Below are 25,046 nucleotides of genomic sequence, written 5' to 3' on the forward strand. Positions count from 1 at the left end.
TGTCTTTTTAAGGAATAAACCCGCAAATCACATGGGCTACAGACGTACGTCGTCGGTCTTTACGGTGTGTTAAGTGAACGCTTTAACCACCTCGCTTGTACAAAATAAAATGCACGATTTGTCTTTACCTTTGTTGGTGCAGTGAGTGGAGTGAGGTTTCTACATACCTTACTTAAAGTTCATGACTTCTTTGCAGTGAACAACATATGAGAATGCTCGCTCATTTCTCATCAGTATTCTCACTTATAGCTTCTTCCCAAACTGTCGCCTGGCGTGAAGCAACTGTAAATCAGGTAGATCAGCGGTTGCCGTTTTTTAAATGTGTTGTGCGGTGTGGTTTCAATGATATACGATGGATATCCTTCTGATGATGTTCCCCGTGACGTTTGGTAAAGGAAGTGGTGCGGCGGGATGAAACAGATCCATGCATCTTTCTACGCTGGGCGATATGACCCGCCAGGTGCATATACTGCGCTGAGACTTGTGTGAAAGCCACATGAAAGCAAACGTGTGATTGTGCTGCAGTCGAAGTAGTTAATTTCTTTCAGCAATGCAAGTCCTTTGTTTGAGAATTTTATCGTCTACTTCCTTTTAAAAATAAGTCAAATCGTATTTACCTACATTGCGCTGACAGCGAACTTGTGTTGCAAATGTCGCCTTGTTCTTCCGGGAAATACTTTTTGTTTATTTTGTTTGGGTTTAACGATGCACTGAGCAATTGTCCAGCTATAAGTCTCCGACCTGTTAAATGTCGAGTCTGACCCAACAAATCATAACGTGAGCATCGGACCATGCTATCTGGGTAAGGTTACATGCAAGTAACGGCTCCTTCACACAAATTGACAGGAATTAAGAAGAATCAGCCAGAAAAAAAATTCAAAATTCGAAAGGTAACGTCAAAATAAAATAAAATACTCAAGCCATATAAGAGCGCAACTCTCAAAAGCAATCTGTCGTTTCAGTGACGGGTGGACACGTTTCAGTGCGATTTGGTGGTGTTCTGAACGACGTCAGAGGTCATCTGAAAAGTTCTGAGTGTGCTCCTGGTGTATTCAGCGTACATTGGAACTGTATTCGAACTTTAGTCCAAATATTGCGATGCATGTGAAGCATATCCCACCTGAAGTCCAGCAGTAATCGTACATTCCGATTCAGTCGAGGCGCATTCAGAACATTCTGAGAAGATTTGGAAGCGCATGGCTTGTATTTTCTATTCTTCCTCGAACACATTCAGTATGCTTGAATGCAGTTCGAATACAATAAGAATACTTGTAAAAGGATACTTAGAATGCAGTTCGAATACCCCTCGCATGCCGCTCGATATTTTTCCACTTCGAATGTACCATGTTTTAAACATTCAGGCATTTAACAAGATTCATCCAAATAGGTGGAATGCATTCGGGGTGCAGTAAGATGTTTTAGGGAATCTCCCGAAGTTTTCATTCTGACAACATTCCGGCTCATCCCGCCTCAAGAGTGAATGTGTTATTGCTGAAGGTGCGCTGAGTCAGAACGACACAAAACGAAATTAATATTCTGATACTGCTATATATAAGCATATTATTAATGTCAAATTGAATCATATTCTAGTTATTTTGGGCAGGCCGTTAGAATCTACATGTACTTGATACAAATACAGGATACTAAGCGACCTTCCGTGCAATACCATTTTTATGATCGAGCTAATGATTTCTCTCACGAGTTTGATAAAAATGTTATTTCACGGAAGCGAGTTTCGTATTCTGTTTAATATCATCGTGACACAGGTATTAGAACTGTGACATCATATACTGCTGTAACCCATTACGTCTATTGGTACTGTACTTGTGTACGTAATATTGCCGTACAAATATTTCACTGCATTGTCTTCCAAGGGCGAGCAATAAACGTTATTTAATTCTGAGTATAACATCTAATGTATTTACGCAAAACTGCTGTTTATGGAGCATTCCCTCTGAAAACAAATTACATATCTTTATTTCTAAATACATTCACGCCGTAGGTCTATAAACGTGTCATGAATATTCAACATAAAGTTCCACCTATATTTCACAAATAAATAACGTATTGTAAGCTTCTATGTTCTGTGTACTGAATAAACACGACCACAATAGTATCTGAAACTATTACCTCCAAAGAAGACCTCTCATGTTTTGAATTTTTAAACACTTCTGCCCCAACCCGCTCGGGAATGGCATTTTACGTTCGCTTCTCGACCTAACTTCTATTAATATATTTACGATGCAGTTTCTTCCTGATATCGTTTCGACTGCCACGAGGGAGTATAGAACTTATGAAGAATACATGGGTATATAGGTCTTGAATGGTAGCCAAAAGAACGCTTGAACGCGAAGTTCTGTCAGACAGCACGCTTCAATTTTCAGAAAGTCGCTTGAACCAGGCCACTGATTCGAAACGCAATGCACCAGGTCATTGTTAGTTATAAATCGCCAAATCTGTATTTATAAAGTCACTCAGCAGACGAAAGGAAAATCCATGTTTTGAAATCGGCCAACAATTATCTATCAGAAATGTAAGTACCAACTTCTATCTGGAGATTTCTACAGCATCATAGGGTTAGAGCATTACGTCCCTTTCCAAGATGGCGGGAAATAGGAAAATTCGCGACTGCTCATGGTGTCGTTAGGTTCAAATTACGTGTGTTGGCTCTATCAACAAGGTTAATGGCAAGAGGATGAAGTTTAGAGGAAAGATAGTTGATATTGGATGTATTCAACACTTTACAAGTACGTATGCCAGGTGATTTCTCGATGTTGTTGATACGGAAATCGCGCAAGTGTTGTTGTTAGCGTCTTTGTCACATCCGGTCATCATTGGTGATCACTGGTTATCGATGCATAGGATATGCCCCCACTATACAGCCTGTGGTGGTAATCTTCTAATACTTTTGACGGAAAGGACATTAAGTCCTTCTCTGACTGTTAATGAGAATTTCCATCAATCTTAGATTCTAGTGGTGGTTGATTCGGATCACGCAGAGATAAATCAGCAATATTTTTTTACAGTTTTTCTTGAGATAATTGAACATGTTCTGAAACAAATTCAATATCCGTTTGAGGGAGATGACATTTGGTAAGTGGCATGAAAAAATCAGAAAGGGTGATAACTGGCCTTGTTAGTTGTTGGGCTAGCACAATATACAAATGTGCTTCCTGTTGACCACTTTTCAGGGAAACAAGATCAGCAACTGTAAACAAGCAGGAAACGTTGGTGAATAGCTAATCAGTAATCTGTTATGAAGGAAAATTTGTTTCATTATGTTAAAAAACAGTGGAGAAAATCATTAAAAATGCTTTAAAATGGCGATAACCGGTTGCTTGCTACCTAAGTATAGCATGTACAATTTTGATTGGTTCAGTTGACTGAAAGAACAAAAGTGAACAATTCCTGAGGATGTCCAAATGCATTTTGAATGGGTACAAGCTTTATATTCAGATCTCCAGATAACGCCAGTATTTGCGTATTTACTCAATAAAAATCATGTTTATTCAGTTAATTGCAAATCTTAGAGTACAAAAAATACATAAGAATAACTTAAAACCCAATAGGTCTATAATACCATGCATGGATTTTTGAATTAACAAAATTGGCTTTTGATGATTTGTCATGTCACACAGACTCTACAACAGCATAAGTTAATGGCAGGTGAGGCCTACATGTACACATATACTATTATAGCTGTAGCCACTGCCCAGGGTTCACTCTAATAGTCAATCAGCTTCCATGTTGATTATTTAGAAATGGCTGCCAAATGTTTGGCAATTTGACAATTACTAACTACATTTAGTCTATTGAGATGCATTTATATTTATATATGTAGAACAGTCAAGTTCCCAATAAGGTTACGAAACACTGTGTTAAAGTACTCATTCTTGTAACTAGTGGGAGTGTACAAAATGCTAGGTACTGCTAAAAATGCAATTACTCATACTTAAGTAGACAGTAATAAATACCCAATTGCTTGTAAGATAATCTGAAGCTCTGAATACTCCACTGAATCCACATGACACCTAATGTTAGTACATATCAGAGTATTTCGATGTAGCCCATACTGATGACAGATCCATATTCATTTACTTAGATTCTTACATGTAGTTATAAAAAATGCTGGCAGTTGGCAATGTACTAGAATCGTTTCCCTGTTGCAGAGGTTGTTGGTACTGTGTCCAAGCTGATCAAGACTTGCATTTTACGGATCACCCCAGACAAGGTCTACTTCATTCTCTCAGAACAAGCGGTCAATGGAGGAATTCAGATCTGGTGTGAACTTCCCCAGGTATGACATAAAACCAGCTTACATCAAAGTGGGACATCTTTTGCTTCTATGGTTTTTTTGTTTGTGGGAGGAGGAGGTCGGGGGGAGGATTCAAGGATTTGCACCACTTATGGTTACATTTTTTGCTAAGAGAAAAGAAAAATTAGGCATTGAATGATAAAAAAAACCCTCGGCCATGTCAGCACTATTTTTGTAGGCTTCAACTTGAATGAAATAATGGCCAGGCATTCAGTTCATCTGGTTCATATCGCCAAACATTCCCTTTTGATTCTTCACATTCTAGAATTACAATTTAGTCATATATATATCATCCGTAGTTGTAATACTGGAATAGAGCTAGGACTTAACAGAAGAGACAAATATATGAATACTTTTTTTCTTGCTTCCAGGGGAACTTCTTTGATGAATTCGCGATGGATGGTTTGTCTGCAGAGGCAAATGAGATCTACCTTGAACTAACACCTGAAAACTTGCTCCGTGCCATGAAAACAGCCCAGACTGCAAAGTGGGTCAAGATAAAATTGACCAAAAAGCACAGTCCTTGTCTGACAGTGGAAGTAGATCTGGTGAGAACATCCATGGGTGATTTAACGGGTGAATCCCATTCTTTGAGTGACATGGGTCATGTGATAACTGAGTGAATGAGTATGGTTTATCCCCACTTTAAGCAGTATTCCAGCAATTACACAATGGGGACACCAGAAAAGGAGGGCTTCACACATTGTACCCATGTGAGGGAATTGAACATGGGTCTTCAGGATGACATTGACAAGTGAATGCAGTAACAACTAGACTACCCGATTGTGGGATCCCTCAGTATTATATCTTGTGTCTGAAAATGAGTATGTAGATTGGATCTCTTCAGGTAAATCTTGTTTATAAAGATACCTTCATACAACAAGTGATAGTATCAGTTTACATCTTTCTCTTTTCTTCCTCTTACCTTTTTTCAGTACCCATGAAAGGTCTGGGTTAGAATATTGGCTTTCAGTAGCCCATGCTTGTCATAAGAGGTGACTAAAGGGATTGGGTGATCATACTCACTTGACTTGATTGATACATATCATCGGTTCCCATTTGTGCAAATTGATATACATACTGTTTATCACTCGATTGTCTGGTCCAGACTCGATTACATACAGACCATTGGCATATGACCAGAATATTGCTGTGCGGCATAAACCTAAACTAACTCACTCACTCACCTTTTTCAGCCTACGATTGGATCACATCAGCGGCTGGTGACACATGACATCCCTGTTCATGTTGTACCCCGGAGACACTGGCACGACTTTGATGAACCAGAGATGCCCCAGTTTGATGTGAGCAAATTATTTTGCAAGAAGTAATGTATTGAACATAAAACAGATTAGTCATGTCAGAGCTGTCACTTTGCATTTAAATTACGCAGTGGAAGGGGAGGCAACTCTAGACCAAATTATGTTTTGTTTCACTCTTGTATTAGTAATAGTTTACCTATTACCATACTTAGTGTTTCAAACTCAAGTCCTTATGGTTCAAAACCTACCATAACAAGTCTGTTTGAACTTCCAGAATTAAGTACTAAGGAAACAAAATAACTGGGAAATTACTTTGACATACCATTCAAACACCTGTCCATCCAACCTCTAGCCAACTCACCCACTGAGCCACTCACCTGTTCATCAAATAAACCACTCACCTGTCCACCCATATATATGTGTTGCCTCTTATTTGCAGGTGAGCATTGCCATGCCTCCCATCAAGTTGTTGAGGAATGTTGTCGACAAGATGAAAAACCTCAGTAACACTATGGTGAGTTCATCAGAATGAGTGTGTTATGTTAATATGTTCTGCTAGTCATCATCCCTGTAAACTACCTTAATACCATCTGAATAGCAAATTCAAACAATATTCATTGCTATCCTGTTGAAGCAATATGAAGTCATATCTGTGTATAGTAATATGTCACACTTTGCCTGAAACTTGAACCCTTAAGTACATTCAGCGCTTGAATATTGCTCCAAGTATGAGTATCTTGTGCACGAAAGAAATTGGTACCCACTGTTGCTTGAATAACTGACAGTAATGTTGGTCATATTTCAGGGACCCACGAAGGTCGAGGGTAGAACAGACCTTCAGCAACACATGCTTGCTATAAAAGATGACTCTGCTTGTCGTAAGAGGCAACTAACGGGATCAGGTGGTCAGGCTTGCCGACTTTGTTTTTATGTATCATTGTTTCCCAGATGTGCAGATAGATGCTCGTGCTGTTGATCACTGGATTGTCTGGTCCAGACTCGATTATTTACAGATTACTGCAATATAACTGGAATATTGCAGAGTATGGCGTAAAACTAAACTCACTCACTCACTCACTCATATTTCAGGTTCTCTCAGCCAATCAGAATGGAGAGATGACACTGAGCGTGGAGACAGATATGGTTTCAATCAGCACACACTTCCAGGACCTTCATAACCCCACATGGAGTAAGTATTGTTTCACTATGAGGAATGGTTTCTTTCATATTGTGGGAAATATTGTCTAGAAATTGTCTAGAACAGGAAATTTAAATGGTAAGACAATTTAAATGGTAAGACATTACATAGTGATAATTTAGCTTAAGTTTATTTTCTCCCTTTGTTGATGTAATGCTAAATACATCCTACTTTGTTTGAGCAAGGTAGTCTTCAAAATCCGGCATTGGTTCACTATTGTAATGTGTTAAAAGTTCAGTATCTATTGCAATCAAAGCAAACAGTCAGAACATTGTTTAGTGTTAACAAGCAATGGTTAAGTTGAGAACTTGTGTAGATTTGAGATAAGAAGTTATCCCCTAGAACCCAAACTGGTTATATAAGGTGACATTATGGGTCAATCTTATGTATGGGTTATTGGTGTATCGAGGTACCGTGTCATTGCTTATATCAGTCATCGTTTTTTCCAGTCCAGATTTGATCATATATTGGCCCCTGTAATGGAACATAGCTGATTTCCATGTCAAACAATAACAATGAAATCAACAACATGTATAATACAGGCTTTCTGATTTAAGCATCCATGGAATGGAATTGGTTGGATGAGGATGGTGTGGATGTTTTGATATGCTCTAAATTACCCTTGGTAAATTTGGAATAGTAAGGCTTAAGTCATTTCACTCTCTTGACATAAATGTGTCATTTGTACTTATTGAGCCCCCCAAGAGAATTTAATCTGTCAGTAAATTAAGCAGTATAATCATGTTTATCACCCATGATTTGCTTCAGATCCTCCCAAAAATTATGACACTGTATGTTTTACCTTAATGGTGATGGGTTAATGTGGTGGTTTAGTGGTTAAAGCAATCACTCGTCATACTGAAGGCCCAGGTTCAATTCCCCATATGGGTACAATGTGTGGAGCCCATTTCTGGTGTCCACCAGATGTAATAGTGTTAAAAGTGGCATAAAATCATATTCACTGGTGGTAGGAAAAGGTTTGACAAGTCACCACTGACTTTCCAGCGAAAAACGAAGCCTGACGAATGTGGTAAGCGGAATTTGTATGCATATGGAATTGGTGTCTCAGTTGTTTCTGTCAACAATTTTAATGAATAGAAATAGGATTGAATTTAATCATGTAAAATGTGTTTTCTGACACCATACATTCTCGGATGACTGTGTTTAATTGCGCTATAGCGCAGTTTGTTGCATCACAGCCAACACTGTAAGTACTGGTCATAACTCAACTGATCGCATGTCTTGTCTTTCATAAGTTACTACTACGATGTTGGTATGATTATTATTGAGAAATCCTGCATGTTTTATGCATCTGAAACACAATGGATACGTACGATAAACACTGTCAATGCCCATCCGGACTGACTTTCACTAGTTAACGTTATTTACCAGAGTGCAACAGGGGATTTGTTGATGAGCTATTTTTTCGATTTCGTGAAGGGATGTGATCGCAGTTCAGCTTTTTTGTGGAAGCCACAGATTACCCTGCGATTTAACCAAATCCATGGTATGGCGAAGCATGTTATTGTGAGGGATTACTGTACTTGCATGTCATTCGATGTTTGTGCTTGTTCCAGGACGAGATGTGGAGAATGCAACTCAGAGAAGCCAGCAAGACAGGAGTGAGAGAGACTTTTCTGAAGCTAAAATCGACATCCGTAGGTTTGCCCAGTTTCTGTCAGGACAGCAAGTGAACCCAACAAGAGTCATATGCAGTGAGTTACATTTAATGTTTTTGTGTTGTGTAAACTGTTGAAAACGCTAAGCCGATATGCTTGTCTTTTGAAGTATTTTGGAAATCTAATTGAAACTTACTGGGGTACATCGTTTTGCATGTTGCCGTTTTATTTGTTTCCTAACCTCATGATATTTGGCAGGATTCCAGTAGTATGTACCTTCAGTTTAACTTTTGTATAGTCAGTTGAATTTCGCATCCTTAAAATGTCAGTCCTGCCAAGGGGCATTGGTACTGTTATCTGAGACATCACTATTTGCTGTGCAGAGTTGCTACCCTTGGGTATGTCAGAAGTTCTTGATCAAGGGTTCCATTTCTGCTTTGCTTAGATTGTGTTTCTTGATTTGTCAAGACCATAATTTTGCTGAGACTTGCATCACTTTGGGCTTTCCCAAATGATGAGCCATACTGGCTGGCTGGGATACTACTCAAGAATATTGTTGCTAGTTCATTTGCAAAATCTGTTACCATGGTTGACCTTAGAAGTTGTTCATTTTCCGTTGTGAAGTAGGTTTTATGCCATCCCCCAGATTAAGTAATTCACTGTCATTGCCCTTGTTTCTATTTGACAGATATTGTTGACAAGAGGATAGTACACATCTTCATGATGCACGAAGATGTGTCACTGCAGTACTTTATGCCAGCCATCAGTTCTTAAGAGGAGACATCAGTGCTATGTTGATGTTGTTGTGAGTAAAGGGCAAGACAGTGTAAACATATGTATTGGCTAGAACCAATGTTGGAGATGAAGGTAAACATTCCCACTTTTGGATACTCAGGTTGTCTTCAACCATTATTTGGGCAAAGGAAGTCCAGGATCGTCTCTGGACACCTGGGTTATCTTCAGCCTTTTTCTGTTTTGAAGACAAACAACTCCTACCTGTTTCATCTTCAACCTGTTTGGAAAAGGAAAGGAACTACACTGTCAGACAACAGATGTCAAAATGATTGAGTTGAAGACGAAAGGCATTTACCAACGGACATTGTGACCCTCAGCCATTCTTTGACTAGAAGACGCACCATCGGCCACCTGTGTTGACTTGAGTAAAGAAATATGAACTTATTTAGGAACTGGCTTTTGTACTGACAATGGACAAATTAGGAATATTGTTCTTTCCTAAGAGTGTTTCAAAGTTGTTATTTGTGTATAATGTATAAGTGAATTATTTTTTATCATATTATCAGCTTTTTGTTTTATATTATATTACACTGTATTCTTGGATTGAGGCTGAATGTATTTGTTAATGTTCAGTGTGAATAAAAGCAAGGGAGATAACTTTTGACACTCTGCTAACAATATGTATTGTCTGACAAATATGCCTTGTGTGGGGGATTTTACTCTAAGGTTTCTAGTCCTTTGTTCTCAATATTTCTTTGAATTTCTCCTCATTGTTTGCTGATCAGCTGCTATCTTAGTGAACCAAAACTTGTAATCAGAGTATGTCATACTTCTGCTTTGCACAAAGTCTTAAAATAATATTGAACAAGATTTCGTCAATCAGTTTCTCCAGTGTCTAAAACTGGATTGATTTTTTTTATGAAATTGGGTATTTTATGTGGACAGTTGTCAACATAATGAATCGGTACAAGAATTTGTTTGAAGGTTTACTCAGTCAGGATGACCAGTACTGGCAATACATTGAGGGATGTGGTAGTCTTGTGGTTAGAGTGTTGGCTCATCATGACAAAGGTCTGGGTTTGATTCCACACAAAGGTACAAACTGTGAGGGCCACGTCTGATGTACACATCCGTTTGCTAAAACTAAATGAGTCATTAGTTTGTTACAGGAAACAGCAAAAACGATATGTGGAGAGTTATGTTTTGTCGGCAATGATCGTAGGTTCGCTTCCATTATACGCACTGAACCTTACGTTTCATGAACTTTGGTTTGTCCATTCTCTTGCCACAGTGGTTACTCCTGTCATATCTTCCTACGTAACCTCTAATTCTCTAACCTCTGTTCTAATACGGTCATATTTCCCGTTCATAGAGAAATCCCCTCGCGGCAAAAAATCGCAACAGGAATTATCTCCCTTGTTACTATCCAATCAGAGCACGCGTTAAATAGAATTAGCTCCAATACGGCGGCCTCCATAGAGTTGGTTCATCAACGTGCGAAGGAAAGATTTGGTATTTCATGTTTAACTGAAAATCAGAAACTGACAATAGAGAGTGCAGGGACTAATCGCCATGATGTGTTTGTAGAAACAAAAACTGGTAGTTACAAGTGTTCCCGATGCATTCGGAAATTACCGAGATGTTGCGAATGATCACTCTTGAAACAACGTCGCTGATTACACAACTAAATCTGAACGCCTCCAATCGCGAGTCTTGAACACTCGCACCATGATAGAGCCGAATTAGAACAGAGGTTACGTAGGAAGATATGACAGGAGTAACCTCTGTGGGAAGAGAATGTGGTTTGTCCGTCGTGGACGGAACCCTTGAAGGTCTGGGTTAGAACATTGGCTTTCAGTGACCCGTGCTTGTACAAGGGAACCAGCGGGATCAGGTGGCGTGGCTCGTTGACTTGGTTGACACGTCATCGGTTCCCAATTGCTCAATTGCTTTTATCAGTGGATTGTCTGGTTCAGACTCGATTATTAACAGACCACCGATATATAGTGGGAATTGTTGCTGAGTGCAGCGTAAAACTAAACTGAGCTCACCGAGGTTGACATCAGAGATAGACATCACTTCTGACCTGCCACCCACATTAACCTGACATATAATTAAGCCCTACAGACAAGTTGTGAAAATGATATCAGTATTATATAATGTGTTTTGTTTTACCTTGTGCCTGACTGTATCATAGTTTAGATATGTCATCATGCCACCCAGTATTCTATTACAGCCAACATCAAGAAAATGTCAAGTCAAAAGTTTTTTTATCAAAGTGCATGAAGGTTCTTTGTATGAAAAGGTAAAACGGATGTTGCGTGGGACGGTAATTGGTTCACATGGTTCAGTTGACTTCTTCTGGTATTTGGCAAAGGCGGCTTAAAGCTAAATTCACTCACGGTGGTAGTTGGGCCATCACCTTGTGACAGGATTGGAATTATTTACAGTACAGGTGAGTTGTGTATCAACATCGTAACCCTCGATATGCCAAGACACTGATCGGGTCCTAAATAATGGAATCTGGATTTACTCGGGAATATTTAAGGGTTGTTATGCTTTGACCACCAAACGAAAAGGCGTCTCATCGTCCTGTATAATAAAGTCAAGAGGCTGATGGAAACAGCACAGCACAGGGGTGATCTGTTAAAGATACAGGCCAATTTTGTATTGAATTTATTTTATGGAAAGAATAGTATGACCATGTGTTGGTTGGTTGTTGTAATCAAGGGCGTCTGCTAGTTTCAAACGTACCACGCAAATACTCACTGAACCTGGTCCATCAGTAAACCATGTGGTACAAACCGTATAAAGCGTTTGGATAAGTTGATGGAAATGCTTGTTTTCATTTTCCGCTGTATAAACTCTTCACACCAGTATGACTGCGACAAGATTCTATGGATATGATCACGTTTGCTGGCAAACGAACATTCTGACAAAGTTATCTAAGTACCGCTTTGTTATGAGTATTATAACGTTTTAGCGCCTAGCGCTTACGAACCTCCACGCCAGTAAATATACACCTTTTGAAATAGCGAACGTTTTAGCGCTTAACCCTAGCGTTTAGGAACCCACACGCCAGTAAATATACACCTTTTGAAATAGCGAACGTTTCAGCGCTTAACCCAAGTGTTTAGGAACCATCACACCAGTAAATATTCGCGGAAGATCAAACGAAGTGGCGTTCCTCTTCTGAATCTCTCCATACATATGAAGAAACAAATTGAGACGTGCCACTTCTGAAATTCGGAACATCATTAAATAAGATTTGTTCACGTGTACGTAAAACTGCCGTAGAGGCACATGCTTTCTTCTTTGAAACTTTGGAAATGTAGACTTTGCCACCAGTGGATGAATTCACTTTGAAATGTCAGTGGCCGGGAAGGACAATTAAGAAAAAATGTTAGTAGCCCACATCATCCTTCACTGGCCTGCAAAATACTAGAGCATCAAAATGCACAACTGTCAGAATTGGTGTGATGTTTCGTAACTGAAGATGGTAATTTATGTTCGTTTGAAACAATATATATCAAACGAATACACAATTCCTTTCTATCTGAGATTTTCAGCTAGCCAGTCGGGATACGGTTAACGGATACGGTAATTATATATGGCCCGATTCACAATCAGCTTGCATTGGCCTAGCGGGTCAGTAGCTATTAGGAATTGCATGGGCTTTCTTGAATGTCTCTTTCTGGGTCTGCATGGCAGACTAACGGTGTCCCAACACTATAAAAACGGGAGCTCTTAACGCATATATCTGGCATCGACATATACACTGTCACTGACGGAGTTTTTAACTCTAGCACTATATTTAATAGCAAGACCCCGACAGTGACAGTATAAACATCTATGGAAATTTTAACTGTTACAAGAACACTGGAGATTGTCAACAAGATCGTATGAGTAGTGCACCCTTGATCTCCATTTTGTAAAGGAGGCATCACAGTGAGTCTCATCTATACTGATAACTACCTGAATCAGCAAAGCTCGCTAGTTAACCATTTCTGTACGTTAGGTATTTCCATCGAAGTAATAAATTATATTTGTCATGCTTTGAAGAAGATGCCTGACAGCTGTCTGTTAGAACACAGATTGTTTGAACGATTGAATCACCATCATTGTCATCCCAAGATAAATATCTGATTCATCAGATAACTTTTGAAAGAGCCACCTGTGCTAATTCCAATGTTTTGTTTTGAAAGTGAAATCTGAGCGATAGATAATGTTCAAAAGAACAATGCATTCTGCACGGTGTGAACTCTGTGAGAGTATGGTTTAAGTAATATTGCAATAATATCACAGTAGGCGATATCTTTTTTACGCCCCAATGCACGGCTTGTAGCAACAGATGCGTTATCGTTTGCACGAATCTTACACATGAGTTGCAAAAATGTTCACTGCGATTCAATGTTCAGTGACTTGTATGATACGGTCCCATGAGTTTCAGTTGGAACAATGGACCTGCTCCAGTGCGTGTTTGAGGGAAAGATTCGACCTTGCTTTTCAGAACGCATTCTGCTCTACTATTTGATAAATTTATATATGGTGTTGTGGTCCTTTGCATATAGCTCACGTCTCCAATCAGATGAAGTTAGTCAACGCGAGGCGCGATGAGACCTTGGATGGGTGACCGTGTTTGGCAGCATGGCAGTTGAGAGTTTCTAGCATTTCAGTCCTGCCCCGCAACAAAGTACATCTGACATGTGTTCTACGCTGAGGGAAATGAGTTTGTTCAAAATTGTCCCTCTGTACCAAGCAGAAAATGGATACCCGGCGGGATATGACATGAGACATTCTAACGCCTCACGCTCAGGCAGCTTTGGTTATCCGGGATAATGATAACCATATTATGTGCATTGAGCAAGGCGTGAAGCCTTGACAGGCACGTTATGAATATTCAGCATTATTATCAAAACGCCTTGTTACGACATTATCAGAATCGGACAATGGACACAGCTTTTGTAAATATTTACTCTTATTGATCTTATTAGGATTATGTATTTATATTATGAAAATTATGTATTTATGCTTTTGTTGGAACACCACATGCTGTTAAATGGGTAGACTTTTGTAGAAATAATGATGTATCGTCGTAATGAAGCATATCACCTGAACTGACTAATTAAAAGAGGATGGGATGTAGCCTGGTGGTTGAAGCGCTCGCTCGTCATGCCGAAGACCCGGTTCGATTCTGCACATGGTTGCAAGGTGTGAAGCCCATTTCTGACGTGGCCTGTCGCGATATAGCAGGAATATTGCTAAACCCTAACCCTTATTCTCTCACTCACTAATTAATGGAAAGGCAAAGGCCGAGTAAAATGAGAAGTACGTCGTGTTGCCTAATGGCTTGATTTGTATATCGATGAATTTCTGTATTTATAGTGGTAGAAAAAGAGGGAGATCAGCAACGTTTGTTCATCAGATACCGATCCCTCACCGATACACTTTTCCGTCATGTCAACAAATGCCCTGAAATATGTGAATTATTATTTCAAAATCATTTAGTATAAGGTGACACAACGTTTTACCCACATCTCTAAATGTCACAACAATCATCCTTGATTTGTGTACTTGGTTAAACGATGCCGTTTTTAATTTTTTTTTCAGAAGTTTTACATATTTTTTGTCAAGACGTTTCCTTGAGTTCCAAAAGGTATTTCAAAGCTGGCCAGATAGAGTTAATCGTGTCTAGATAGCTTTATAGATACACTATAGTGTAAAATACATTTCTCTAAATTGTTTTAAATGTCGCGAAATAGTTATTAATATCTTATTCTAGTATAGATGTATTCTAAAACTTTTGCAGGCTGATGTTGATCGTTCGGAATAAGTTCAGCTTCTATATTTTCTACGTCTCCTTTCAGTAAAGTAAGGCCCAATATGATTATGGTACATATTACGATCGACATTTCCATCGAGTTTGCTTTTAAAGTATATATCTCAGTGGAACAAATGGATATTACATTGCTTTTGACCATCCGTTGGAAAGCTGGCATTCCGTATACATTTATAGTTTGGTATTACAGCTCTGGACTCGCATTCGTGTTGTTTGTGAACTTGGAAAAAATAACTAAGCCTCTACGATGAGTTAAACTCTGATGTAATGCTTGTTGATTAACGTCGCATTCCGCAACAATGCAGCTATATTAGGGTCTATAAAAATCGAGTTTGGACAAGACGATACAATGATCACATCATGAGCACTGATCAAGGGAATTAAGAGATAACCTAAACCCGCAAATAATTACACAATGCCATTTAGAAAATGGTCAAATGTAAAATATGTTATATATGGGATTATACTTTCTTGGTAAAGCTCGAATTCTCGTACTTCTGACCGTGCGAGGCGTGCCAATTAACACTTGTCAGAGGGGTACACAAAGCCCGCAGTCCAGACTACCAGTTGTCCGACTTTAATTTTTGTGGAAGTCGTGGTGGCTCAGCGGGTTAGGCGGCTGACTTTGTGTGGTTACCATTACGCGCCTGAGGGTGTGGGTTCGAATCCTAGGTGGGACTCAGCTCACAAAACAATACTAGAACTTGTACTTTGCCAAGAAAATGTAATCCAAAATATAATATATGTTACAAACCCGCAAAGTTCATACAGTGTCAAGTTGTATGCAAGCATAATCATGGTTGAGCTTTTCACCAATTTTAAAGTGGTAGAACTGCTCGATCTGCGCCACCTGGATATATCTAGCTACATTCGTAACATATGTGAGTTACCAACATGCTTGGATACACTATTATGCACTGACATTTTCAGGTTCCTGCACATGTCACACGCATTTGTCAAATGCAAACTTTGAAGTCGACATTTCGACAACACACGAAGGTTGTGGTGTGTGGTCCTGTGCATAGAGCAATGGTGCAACTAATTTCATGTGCAAAGTTGTCCTTGGAGAGAGACAGTTTCTAGGACCCCAGCCCTGTCCCAAAACGAAGCACGTGATGCATGTGTTCTCACCTTAGGCTGGTGATTTTGTTCAGGTTATTTGCATGAAGATCATGCATTGTATTGAAAGGAAGTGCAAACAGCGGCGTTTTGATGTACAGTTTTGTTGAGAATTCGCCAGTGTTCACTGCGTTTTATCATTTATTGATCTAATGATAATGATATTTCCAAGGTGGCGAATTCATTTTACAACACATCAGTTCATGTGTAAACAGTACCTTTATACGGTATGGAAAACTTTGAAAATTTAGTTTTGAACAGTTGCCTGAAGTAAGTGGCTATATTTACACTTATAGTCTAAACTATTGAAAGGAAGTATACCAGTGCTTCTGTACTTTACATACGTGTATATCAGCTGCGGTGCCGAGTGTCGGTCTTGTGTATATCACGAATCCATCATCTCAATAATTATATCACCTCCGATTGCGTAACCTGCGCCACATTTGCAAAGTGCACTATATGTACTAGTGATTTCATCTTTTGTACCAGATACACAGCTGTCCTGAGTGACACCTCCACACTGCTGGTTTCACTGAAAGGCTCCTCAGCAATATGAACACGTAGATGACGCACACTGTAAGACCATACGTTGCGTAAATGTTACATGTAACATAAACCAGGATACTTGACAACTAGTCATTTATCAGTGTGGAAAAATCCATTTCTTCTTCAGGTATGTAAACTGTACGTTTTACGTTGTGTAAGGCTTATGAAACCGATAGAGAAGGCCCTGACCCAGAACGATTACCACCTTCAAATGTCATCAGATGGCAATACCATATTGCAGTTTAGTGCACCTTGTGACTTCCCCTACAATGTGGAGGGGGGTGGTGGGTGGGTAGGATGAGAAGCTGTCCCTAGATATCCTAGATCAAGGATATAAATGCATCCCATCGCAAATGTCGTTATCTTCCTCCAGATTAACTGTTTCAATAGCATCAATTTGTGCATCACACTTTCTTAGTAGGATACATTGAGTTGACTTCCATCATTGATTCGGAGCAGCAGAATAAGGCACTTAATCTCCATTACATTTGGTTTAAGAAATAACACTACAAACTCTCACATCTGCACAGGTGCACTTACAACAGATAATCATTTTATTGGTTGGACAATGCAGTTCTCCATGCTGTGGGACCATTGAAGATCAGGGTTCGAATTGATCTTCCATAACCTATGCATATAGTAAGAGACGACTAACAGGATCGGGTGGTCAGGCTTGCTCACTTGGTTGTCACTTATCGTATCCTACATGCGTTGATCGATACCGGTGATTACTGGATCATCTGGTCCAGATTCTATCATTTACAGACAACTGGAATATAGCTGGAATATTTCTGCATGCGGCTTAAAACTAAACTCATTCACTCACTCAGTCAGTGGGTGTAACACGTATGTACATATTGATCCCACTACAAGGAAAACAGAAAGCACCGACGTCAATGTATGACGAGTCCAGACTATCCACCGCAGCACATTCTATAGGAGATATAGTGATGAAAAGTATCTGCAACAATCACTACACATCAATGATGACACGAGGTGTCTGAGCAATTCAGTAGCGGCTCCGTTTCATTAACGAAAGTAACACATTCGATGTATCCCTTCAGTTCGTTATATTCACTGTAAAACGTCTGAAGCCGCTTAGCATTCACCCGTGATCTCATAGATACACGTATATGTAACGATCAGACCCATTTATGAAACAAAGCAAAACCTTTCTCAGAGAACACCTCATCTTCTCAAGGTAAGATATTATTTGACCATGGTTACAAACCTTCGAAGTTTGACTGCTGTTATATGTGGCATAAATTTCATACCTCATTATTATGAATCATGCCCTTTCCATGGCTGCCCCGACTGCAGTCAGATACAAGCTCTTGTCCATCCTAGAGACAATATAGCGGCGCACAGTCAAGACAGTCTGATCAAGTTAAATGAAGAAGGGTTTCCCATTGTCCACATCACAGATACCCAGTGGTCCACTTTTGAAAACTCATTACAAACATGAAAAGATCTGTGAAATAGCCATACCGCCAAACACCCGATGAGCAAATCCTGCAATATACCAAAGTCGGATTTCCAGTCGCCTCGTTGTAAACAAAAGGAATGTCCCTTCTTTATGTCATTTAACTTAAGTATACAAACACTCTTCAGGCCAGCCAAAATTAATCCAGAAATTCCTGTGTCATGAAGGCGTTTACAGTCAGTTAACTCCTTTGTGATGATGCAGATATCGCCGATATTCCTGCTTTCTTTTGTAGCCCCGTAAATAGAGAATCAAGTGGTCTTTTTGTGTGATGTGTTTGTAAAGGGTTGCTCACACAGCTCTGAGGTGTCGTGATATTCTTCGGATATTGTTTTCTGCTGATACCAGTTTTAATTCAATATCAAACGAAATCTTATTTAAAACAATACAATACAATCTAATGTTAGTGGTAGGAATATTTGATTACGTCCCTTCACGAATTACGAAGCAACGACCTTTCATTGACAAGACTAAGTATGAATGTGCTGTTTAGTCATACAGCCTTAAAATGCGTAACAATGAGCATTCAAAATGATATTTTAGGCCTGCACGACTGATTCAGGTGGGTAAATATTTGAACATGAAGAACATTTAGAACCCCAAGGGAAGAACTGCCTCTAATTATCGGTTAAACATTCCAGAATTTTTATTTGTTCAGTTTTCAAACTCAGTAAAAATATTTTTCAGAACGAAGTAAAGATTGAAATAAATAGCGACTTTATGAAACTCGTGCAAAGAAGTCAGATAAACAAAAATTCAAAATTGCTGCTGTCGACATCTTGCTCATTATTTCATTGGTCAAATGGCGTATTTCTCTCGTAATGCATGATAATTCTGGATCTCAGAGATCAATTTCTGTTATGTAATGTTTATGTCAGACAGCCATCGAGGCATTCCCTTGGCCAGAAAGACGTCGATATTTGAATAGGCTAGGACATCTAAGGCCGTCATGTTCGGAAGACCCAACTGTCCATACATTGTGAGAATTTGTTGGTGTCAAAATGTGAATTGGAAAGCTTGGAAAAACCAATGTTGCCAAACCTGAAAGTGTCAGGCAATATGACATTTTTGTGTTCACTATAAATAATGTTATAATTTTTGAGAATGCATGTAATGAGCAAAGTACTGCTCCACCGAACCATGTAAAACAGTAAGGTCAAGGTCACATGTACAGTAACCCCCTCTATGGCTATGCCTGAAATTCTATGTTTAACCTCACATCTTTCTTAACTGCTAAGGATGGAATGCATTGAGTATCACGTGTTTGGTGACATAAGACACATTTCATACCAGTAATTGTTAGGACACGTGCGATTCCGGACGTTTCCATGGTTACCATGCATCTGTATCACAGAATGGATTATGTCATTCATTTTTTAAACTAAATATTGGTTGAATGTTTTCTTCTGTCAGTGATATCCTGCTCCATGTGTGATATATACGTGGGCATAAACGCCTTCAAGGCCAAAGGTCAAGGTCACATTTATCAATTTTGTAGCAAGTGTTGACAAAAATTAAATATTCCGTCGTGAATTGTTGGCATGTCAAGAAAAGTAAGACCGATTACATTGGTTCAAATCTTAGAGTCACTATTGTATTTAACCAGTTGTTTCCAAAATAATAGTGTCGTACAAAATGATGTTTCGGGGACGGCACGTGGCCGCCAGATCTTTCAATGACATTGTATATGTGAGCGAATCAAAGATAACAGTAACACTTTGCTCGATCCACATGTTTTAGTTATTGCTTGTGTAACATACAAACATTACGTTCTCAAGCTATAATTATCTCCCATCGCTCGTTTAGCCCATGCATACGTCCGTACAAACTGGAATATCTTAAAACCACTGACTAGATTACTTTCACTTTTGATACCTAGGTTCATCACAGTATAAGACACGTCTCAGTCTGGTTTAATGATATGGACCTTCATTTCAAGGTCACGAGAGGACTTTAACGTTTACCTTTCTTAGCGACGACATATCTCAAGAACCGTTCAGTGGTTTTTGTTTTCATATTGAAAACCAAGCTTTCGATTTTGGTGACCTAACAGACCTTCACTAATTTTTCAAGGTCATGGCGACATTTGAAGAATTCAGAATATTGCACGTTTAGCTATCTCAAGAACCGTTATCTGGAGTTTCTTCATATTCAACACTAAGCTTTATCCTGGGAAGGCGTAGGGCCAAGTCGATTTTGGTAACCTTCACATGGTTTTCATTGTCATGGCAACACTTTAAAGATATGAGCATGTTTACCTGCATGTTAAGCTTGTCAGCGGGATTCGTCAATAACCGTCAACGGGATTTTCTTTATATGTGACACCAAACTTCATCTCGGTAAGGTGCAGGGCCCTGTCCTTCACAAATGTTTCAAGGCCACTGTTACACTGTGAAGATTTCCTCATGCTAACCGGACATGTCACCAAGATATCTTAAGAACGGTTCACTGGGTTTTCTTGCAAGGCGTCCTTTGAATATGTTTGAATAAGCAATTTCATTAGTACTATTTTTGCATATTTCATGACCAATGACATTCATGTCAAGGACAAAGTCAGTCTTGAAATTATTCGCATGTTTGAACAACTACAATGCAAGATACCAAGAGAGGTTGACTAGTGTTTTGTTAGCATTAACTTCATTATATAATGTCGTTACTTTTTAAGTTTGATTTGATAATTCGCGGCGGGGCATTACGTCACCTTAGTGACAATGCTTGTTAAATCATATACCCGGAAAATTGCTAAGTGTGCATATAGACATGACAGGTCAAATGCGAATTACACAGTGAGAGGTTTGTTGGAATATATTTACAGTGTGCACACATGTGCAACTGAACATTGACAAACAATTTCTACACTTTCACCTGATTTCTAGCTGGATTTATACTAGAAGAAATGAATATATTACATCATGTTAAGGATTATCATGTATACTACATTCCTGAACCTATGGGTATCTGATTGTTAGGATTATGCAAATATTTGCATAGCGTCAATAGCCAACTGAGCTGCTCAAAGGCGCTCTGTGTTTTCCTCTGATCATTTCATATCAATCTCACATGACACGCGGTATTATCAAGCTGAACTCCTTGGTGAACAGACTTCATTGTTTGCGTATACATACACATTCTTCGTGTTAAGATAAATCAAGAACAAAGGGACTTTCATACACCAGACACTGCAGTGACAGATGCTACCGATCTGTTGTACAAGTCTTTCCACAGGAATCGAGTTCAAACTTTCCTGATAACTCGACTTGAAATCTTGTCTGTTGAAATCTCGTTTGGTCTACTGCTTACTTCAAACTTGCATTTGCGCCTGTTCTTTTCATCACACCGCACTAACCCAGAAATTTGAAATTAAATGGTCTGCAAACGACCAGAAACAAAATATGATGAATTGTGGATCTCGTCTGCTTTAATTCAATGAAAAATGTGAACGTTCGTAAAGAACTGCTATTCATTAAAGGCTGAAAGTACTTCCTCGTGTGTCTCTGCAACGTAACGTCTCGTACTATTCCAGTGTAATTCCTGGACATTCAACATCTTTTCGTTGCCCATGGGTTTCTTCTGAAGGAGGTAAGTGACCAAAGTAAACATACAGGATATGATGGTTGTCGATAAATCCCATAAACTTTCTTTGACAAGTTATATATATTTATGTTAGTATAAATGTAGTCGAATTCTTGCAAAGTCACGACAGAGGATTTCAGGTATGGTCTTTACGCATCCATGTTGAAAATCTTTTGCTTTGTGACCGAATGCTTTTAATCTCTTTGGTACCATAACGCCGCGTACTGATAGGTTGTGAACATTGTTCCTCGAGACATGATAACCATCTGTCAAAAAATAGTTACTGAACATTTTATCAATTGTGTTAAAGTAGCAATAAAAATATATTGTATATGGAGTTTTGACAGTGAGGATATGACTCAGATGTCACTTTGGCACACTAAATGGTTACTATGAAGATTTTATATAATCCATTCTTGATAAATGGGACGTGGCAGTAACGTATTTGCTTCGTCCAGTAATCTAATAAATGTGTTCTTTTCCAGATTTGTCAGGTGTTTTTCTCTGTTCGGATTTCCTCATGGCGAAATGTTTGCTTGTAGGATGTCTATACGTCGTTGGATTACTAGGTATACTGTGGCTCCACTTTATACGGAAAAGCTCCACACGTACATACATTGCTGTGGACTCGTTTTTAGAACCCATACCCGATGATCCGCAGAACGTGTTCGGAAATAACGTACAGAGATATTACATCCACAAGAGAGGTTATGATGCCCTGGTCTTCGTACAAATGCCGTTTACTGGTGCTGAGGATTTCTCGAATCTGCTAGAGAACGGCCTTATATATGGCGAATGTCCTGAATGTCTTGGACAACCAGACTGCTATTGTTATGATTATGCAAGGGAAACACTTTTATTCTCCATTTCTAAGCATCCGTGGCCTTGTGGCATCTATCCAGGCTTGAAGACACTGTGGGAGTGTATTCGCGCCTCCCGAGACCTAGGAATTCATCGGAGGCGATACAAAAGAATGAGGCACGTAACGCTAAGTATCAAATGAAAACATCTCGTACCAAATGAAAACATCTCGAATGAATTTAGTTATTTCTCGTCACTACGCTGTTTCACTTAGACTCACTTAGAAAGGCACGCATATCCCTTAAGTACCGTTGCTCCTGATTAAGAAGATTTTCAGATCGTTGATTTCTCCTACTATAAATAAGAGTAACAAAACCTTTACATATAAATGAGAAAGTAAACTTGATTTGCGATCCTTAAAATACTTAGAAAAAAAGTTAAGCTCCACCCAGTATATGTTGCCAGTATAGGCTGTCTGATAGGAACTCTTCCAGACAAAAACATCTACCCTAGTGTGGCTTAGTACTTTTCACTTTAAAAACAAAACCATAATTGAAATTATCTGTTACAGCGAACAGGTTGTATACACTTTTTTCGCCAACAAATTACCTTCTTTTGAAAAGTGAAAATCAGAAATGACTGTTATATGGTCACATGATTGTCATGTTTGACAAGTGAAACCTAAGTTTAATAGTGTTGTATGTGCAGAAGTAATCATTTTGCCTTAAAAGCGCCTTAAAAGCAGTACAAGCATATCTTTAACAATGTTTTTTAATGTGTATGTATGTATGTATGTATGTATGTATGTATGTATGTATGTATGTATGTATGTATGTATGTATGTATGTATGTATGTATGTATGTATGTATGTATGTATGTATGTATGTATGTATGTATGTATGTATATACACATGTATATACACATGTATCCTCGTTCATACATAAATGGGATGGCAACCTATTTAACTTGCTGGATCCTTGTATGTGAAAATGTTTATTTATTCATTTGTCTCGCAATAGCAGTGTCAAGCATATCACACGTTCTCTTTCAGGTACCTTTACTGGACACTTCTACGGTACCCAGCACATCGTTTCTACAATGAGTGGCACGAGGTCCGAAAACGTGGATGGCCAAAGTGGTCTCAGATACCTGCTTCTGAAGTGGACAGTGCAGATCGAGAATGCAGTGAAATGTCCGAAGGGAAAGATATCAGTTTTAAGACTTTCCTTGGTTGTTCACAGAATCCCGCATTCAATAGACAAACACGAATGTTGGCAAACATGTCTATACATGAATGTCTTTCTATCACAAGAATGTCCGAAGTACAGTGTTATGATAAACTGCTAATCAGTGCCAAAAACACCCTTAAACATATGCCGTTCTTTGGAATAACGGAGTATTCGTACATGACCCAAGTCTTGTTTGAAGAAACGTTTCAGTTAAAAATAGTCGATAAATATGTTCACCCCCTCCACATGGAAACATTCATGTCTTTAAGTAAGATTTCACGTGAAGACATGGAGACTATTTCTAATGTCAACAAATATGATTTCTTGTTGTATGATTATGCACTTAAGTTATTCTTTGAAAGATATGACACTCTTGTGACTTTTAGGATAACAAAATAATAACAAGGAGTTTATGATAATATCGACTGTTGTGTTTCTTGTACCTGTTTCCGTTCAATGAATCATGCCTACGTACAACAAATACGTTTCGTGCACACCCCAATCATCTCTTTTTGAGGATCATCCATAAACGGATGTTGCCAACTTTGTATTAGTTTCATTAACCAGTGCCTCCTTGTCTTCCTATCGTTTCATGATCGCAACTTGGCAAAATTCAAAGTCGCAGGTAATAGAACTGATAGCGAAAATACCGTTGGGAAATAGAGCAGGAACACGAAATTCAAAACACTCTCCCATTCACGTACATTTGGTTCCCAGATAACATATACCCCATGTGGAATATTCCTTACTCCTTTCATGGTTTATTTTGTAATGTCATCACAACTACATTATAATTAGCACAAGAAAATGAAAACACTGGTCGTAAATTCCGCATATATATATATATTCGATTTAAATATCATTTTGAATCGTTACAAAGGTCAAAAAGAAAATTCATAATTACAAATCTACGTCAGACACAGGCGCTTGTAACATGTATTGGGGCGGTGGTGTAGCCTAGTGGTTAACAGTTCGTCCTTCACGCACCCCACATGCACACAAAGCCCATTTTTTTGGTGTTCCTAACCATGACGTTGATGGAATATTGCTAAACATGGCGTAAATATACATTCAGCCACTCGTTGTTGCAGAGTATTAGTGTTGACATATTAAATGAAAACGTTATGACTGAAAATGAAATGAACAAATGGTTAATATTTTGTAAATGCTGTATCTACGTTTACACGCACACGGTGGCATTTAAACAGGCGTTTCAAATTTCACAAAACAACAGCCTGATGCGGTACTTGGATCTCTTCAAAGAAAAGGATTTCATGAATGTAGCATTATTTCTGTGGCTATTGTCATTATCTACAAGCAAATAT

The 25,046-nt window shown here is 38.8% G+C and overlaps 2 protein-coding genes across 2 annotated transcripts; both read left to right on the forward strand.

The window, feature by feature from the left end:
• Nucleotides 1-2,576: 2,576 nt before the first annotated feature.
• Nucleotides 2,577-9,786, forward strand: LOC137297987 (checkpoint protein HUS1-like). Its single transcript, XM_067830003.1, has 8 exons — nucleotides 2,577-2,747; nucleotides 4,170-4,297; nucleotides 4,687-4,863; nucleotides 5,512-5,619; nucleotides 6,017-6,091; nucleotides 6,667-6,766; nucleotides 8,353-8,490; nucleotides 9,083-9,786. Exons 1-8 carry the CDS (start codon nucleotides 2,696-2,698, stop codon nucleotides 9,166-9,168), a joined length of 864 nt encoding a protein of 287 aa, XP_067686104.1. The 5' UTR covers nucleotides 2,577-2,695; the 3' UTR covers nucleotides 9,169-9,786.
• A 12,423-nt stretch (nucleotides 9,787-22,209) lies between these two features.
• On the forward strand, nucleotides 22,210-24,120 carry LOC137298724 (heparan-sulfate 6-O-sulfotransferase 2-like). Its single transcript, XM_067831002.1, has 2 exons — nucleotides 22,210-22,667; nucleotides 23,544-24,120. Exons 1-2 carry the CDS (start codon nucleotides 22,210-22,212, stop codon nucleotides 24,118-24,120), a joined length of 1,035 nt encoding a protein of 344 aa, XP_067687103.1.
• Nucleotides 24,121-25,046: the final 926 nt, after the last annotated feature.

The sequence above is a fragment of the Haliotis asinina genome, chromosome 10, assembly GCF_037392515.1.
Source record: "Haliotis asinina isolate JCU_RB_2024 chromosome 10, JCU_Hal_asi_v2, whole genome shotgun sequence".
NCBI classification, from domain to species: domain Eukaryota; kingdom Metazoa; phylum Mollusca; class Gastropoda; order Lepetellida; family Haliotidae; genus Haliotis; species Haliotis asinina.

Coding starts and splice junctions, on each gene's coding strand:
- LOC137297987 (XM_067830003.1), top strand. CDS start 2,696: ATGAAGTTTAGAGGAAAGATAGTTGATATTGGATGTATTCAACACTTT. Junction 2,748..4,169: donor ATGTATTCAACACTTTACAA/GTACGTATGCCA, acceptor TCCCTGTTGCAG/AGGTTGTTGGTACTGTGTCC. Junction 6,767..8,352: donor CCTTCATAACCCCACATGGA/GTAAGTATTGTT, acceptor TGCTTGTTCCAG/GACGAGATGTGGAGAATGCA.
- LOC137298724 (XM_067831002.1), top strand. CDS start 22,210: ATGGCGAAATGTTTGCTTGTAGGATGTCTATACGTCGTTGGATTACTA. Junction 22,668..23,543: donor AGGCGATACAAAAGAATGAG/GCACGTAACGCT, acceptor GTTCTCTTTCAG/GTACCTTTACTGGACACTTC.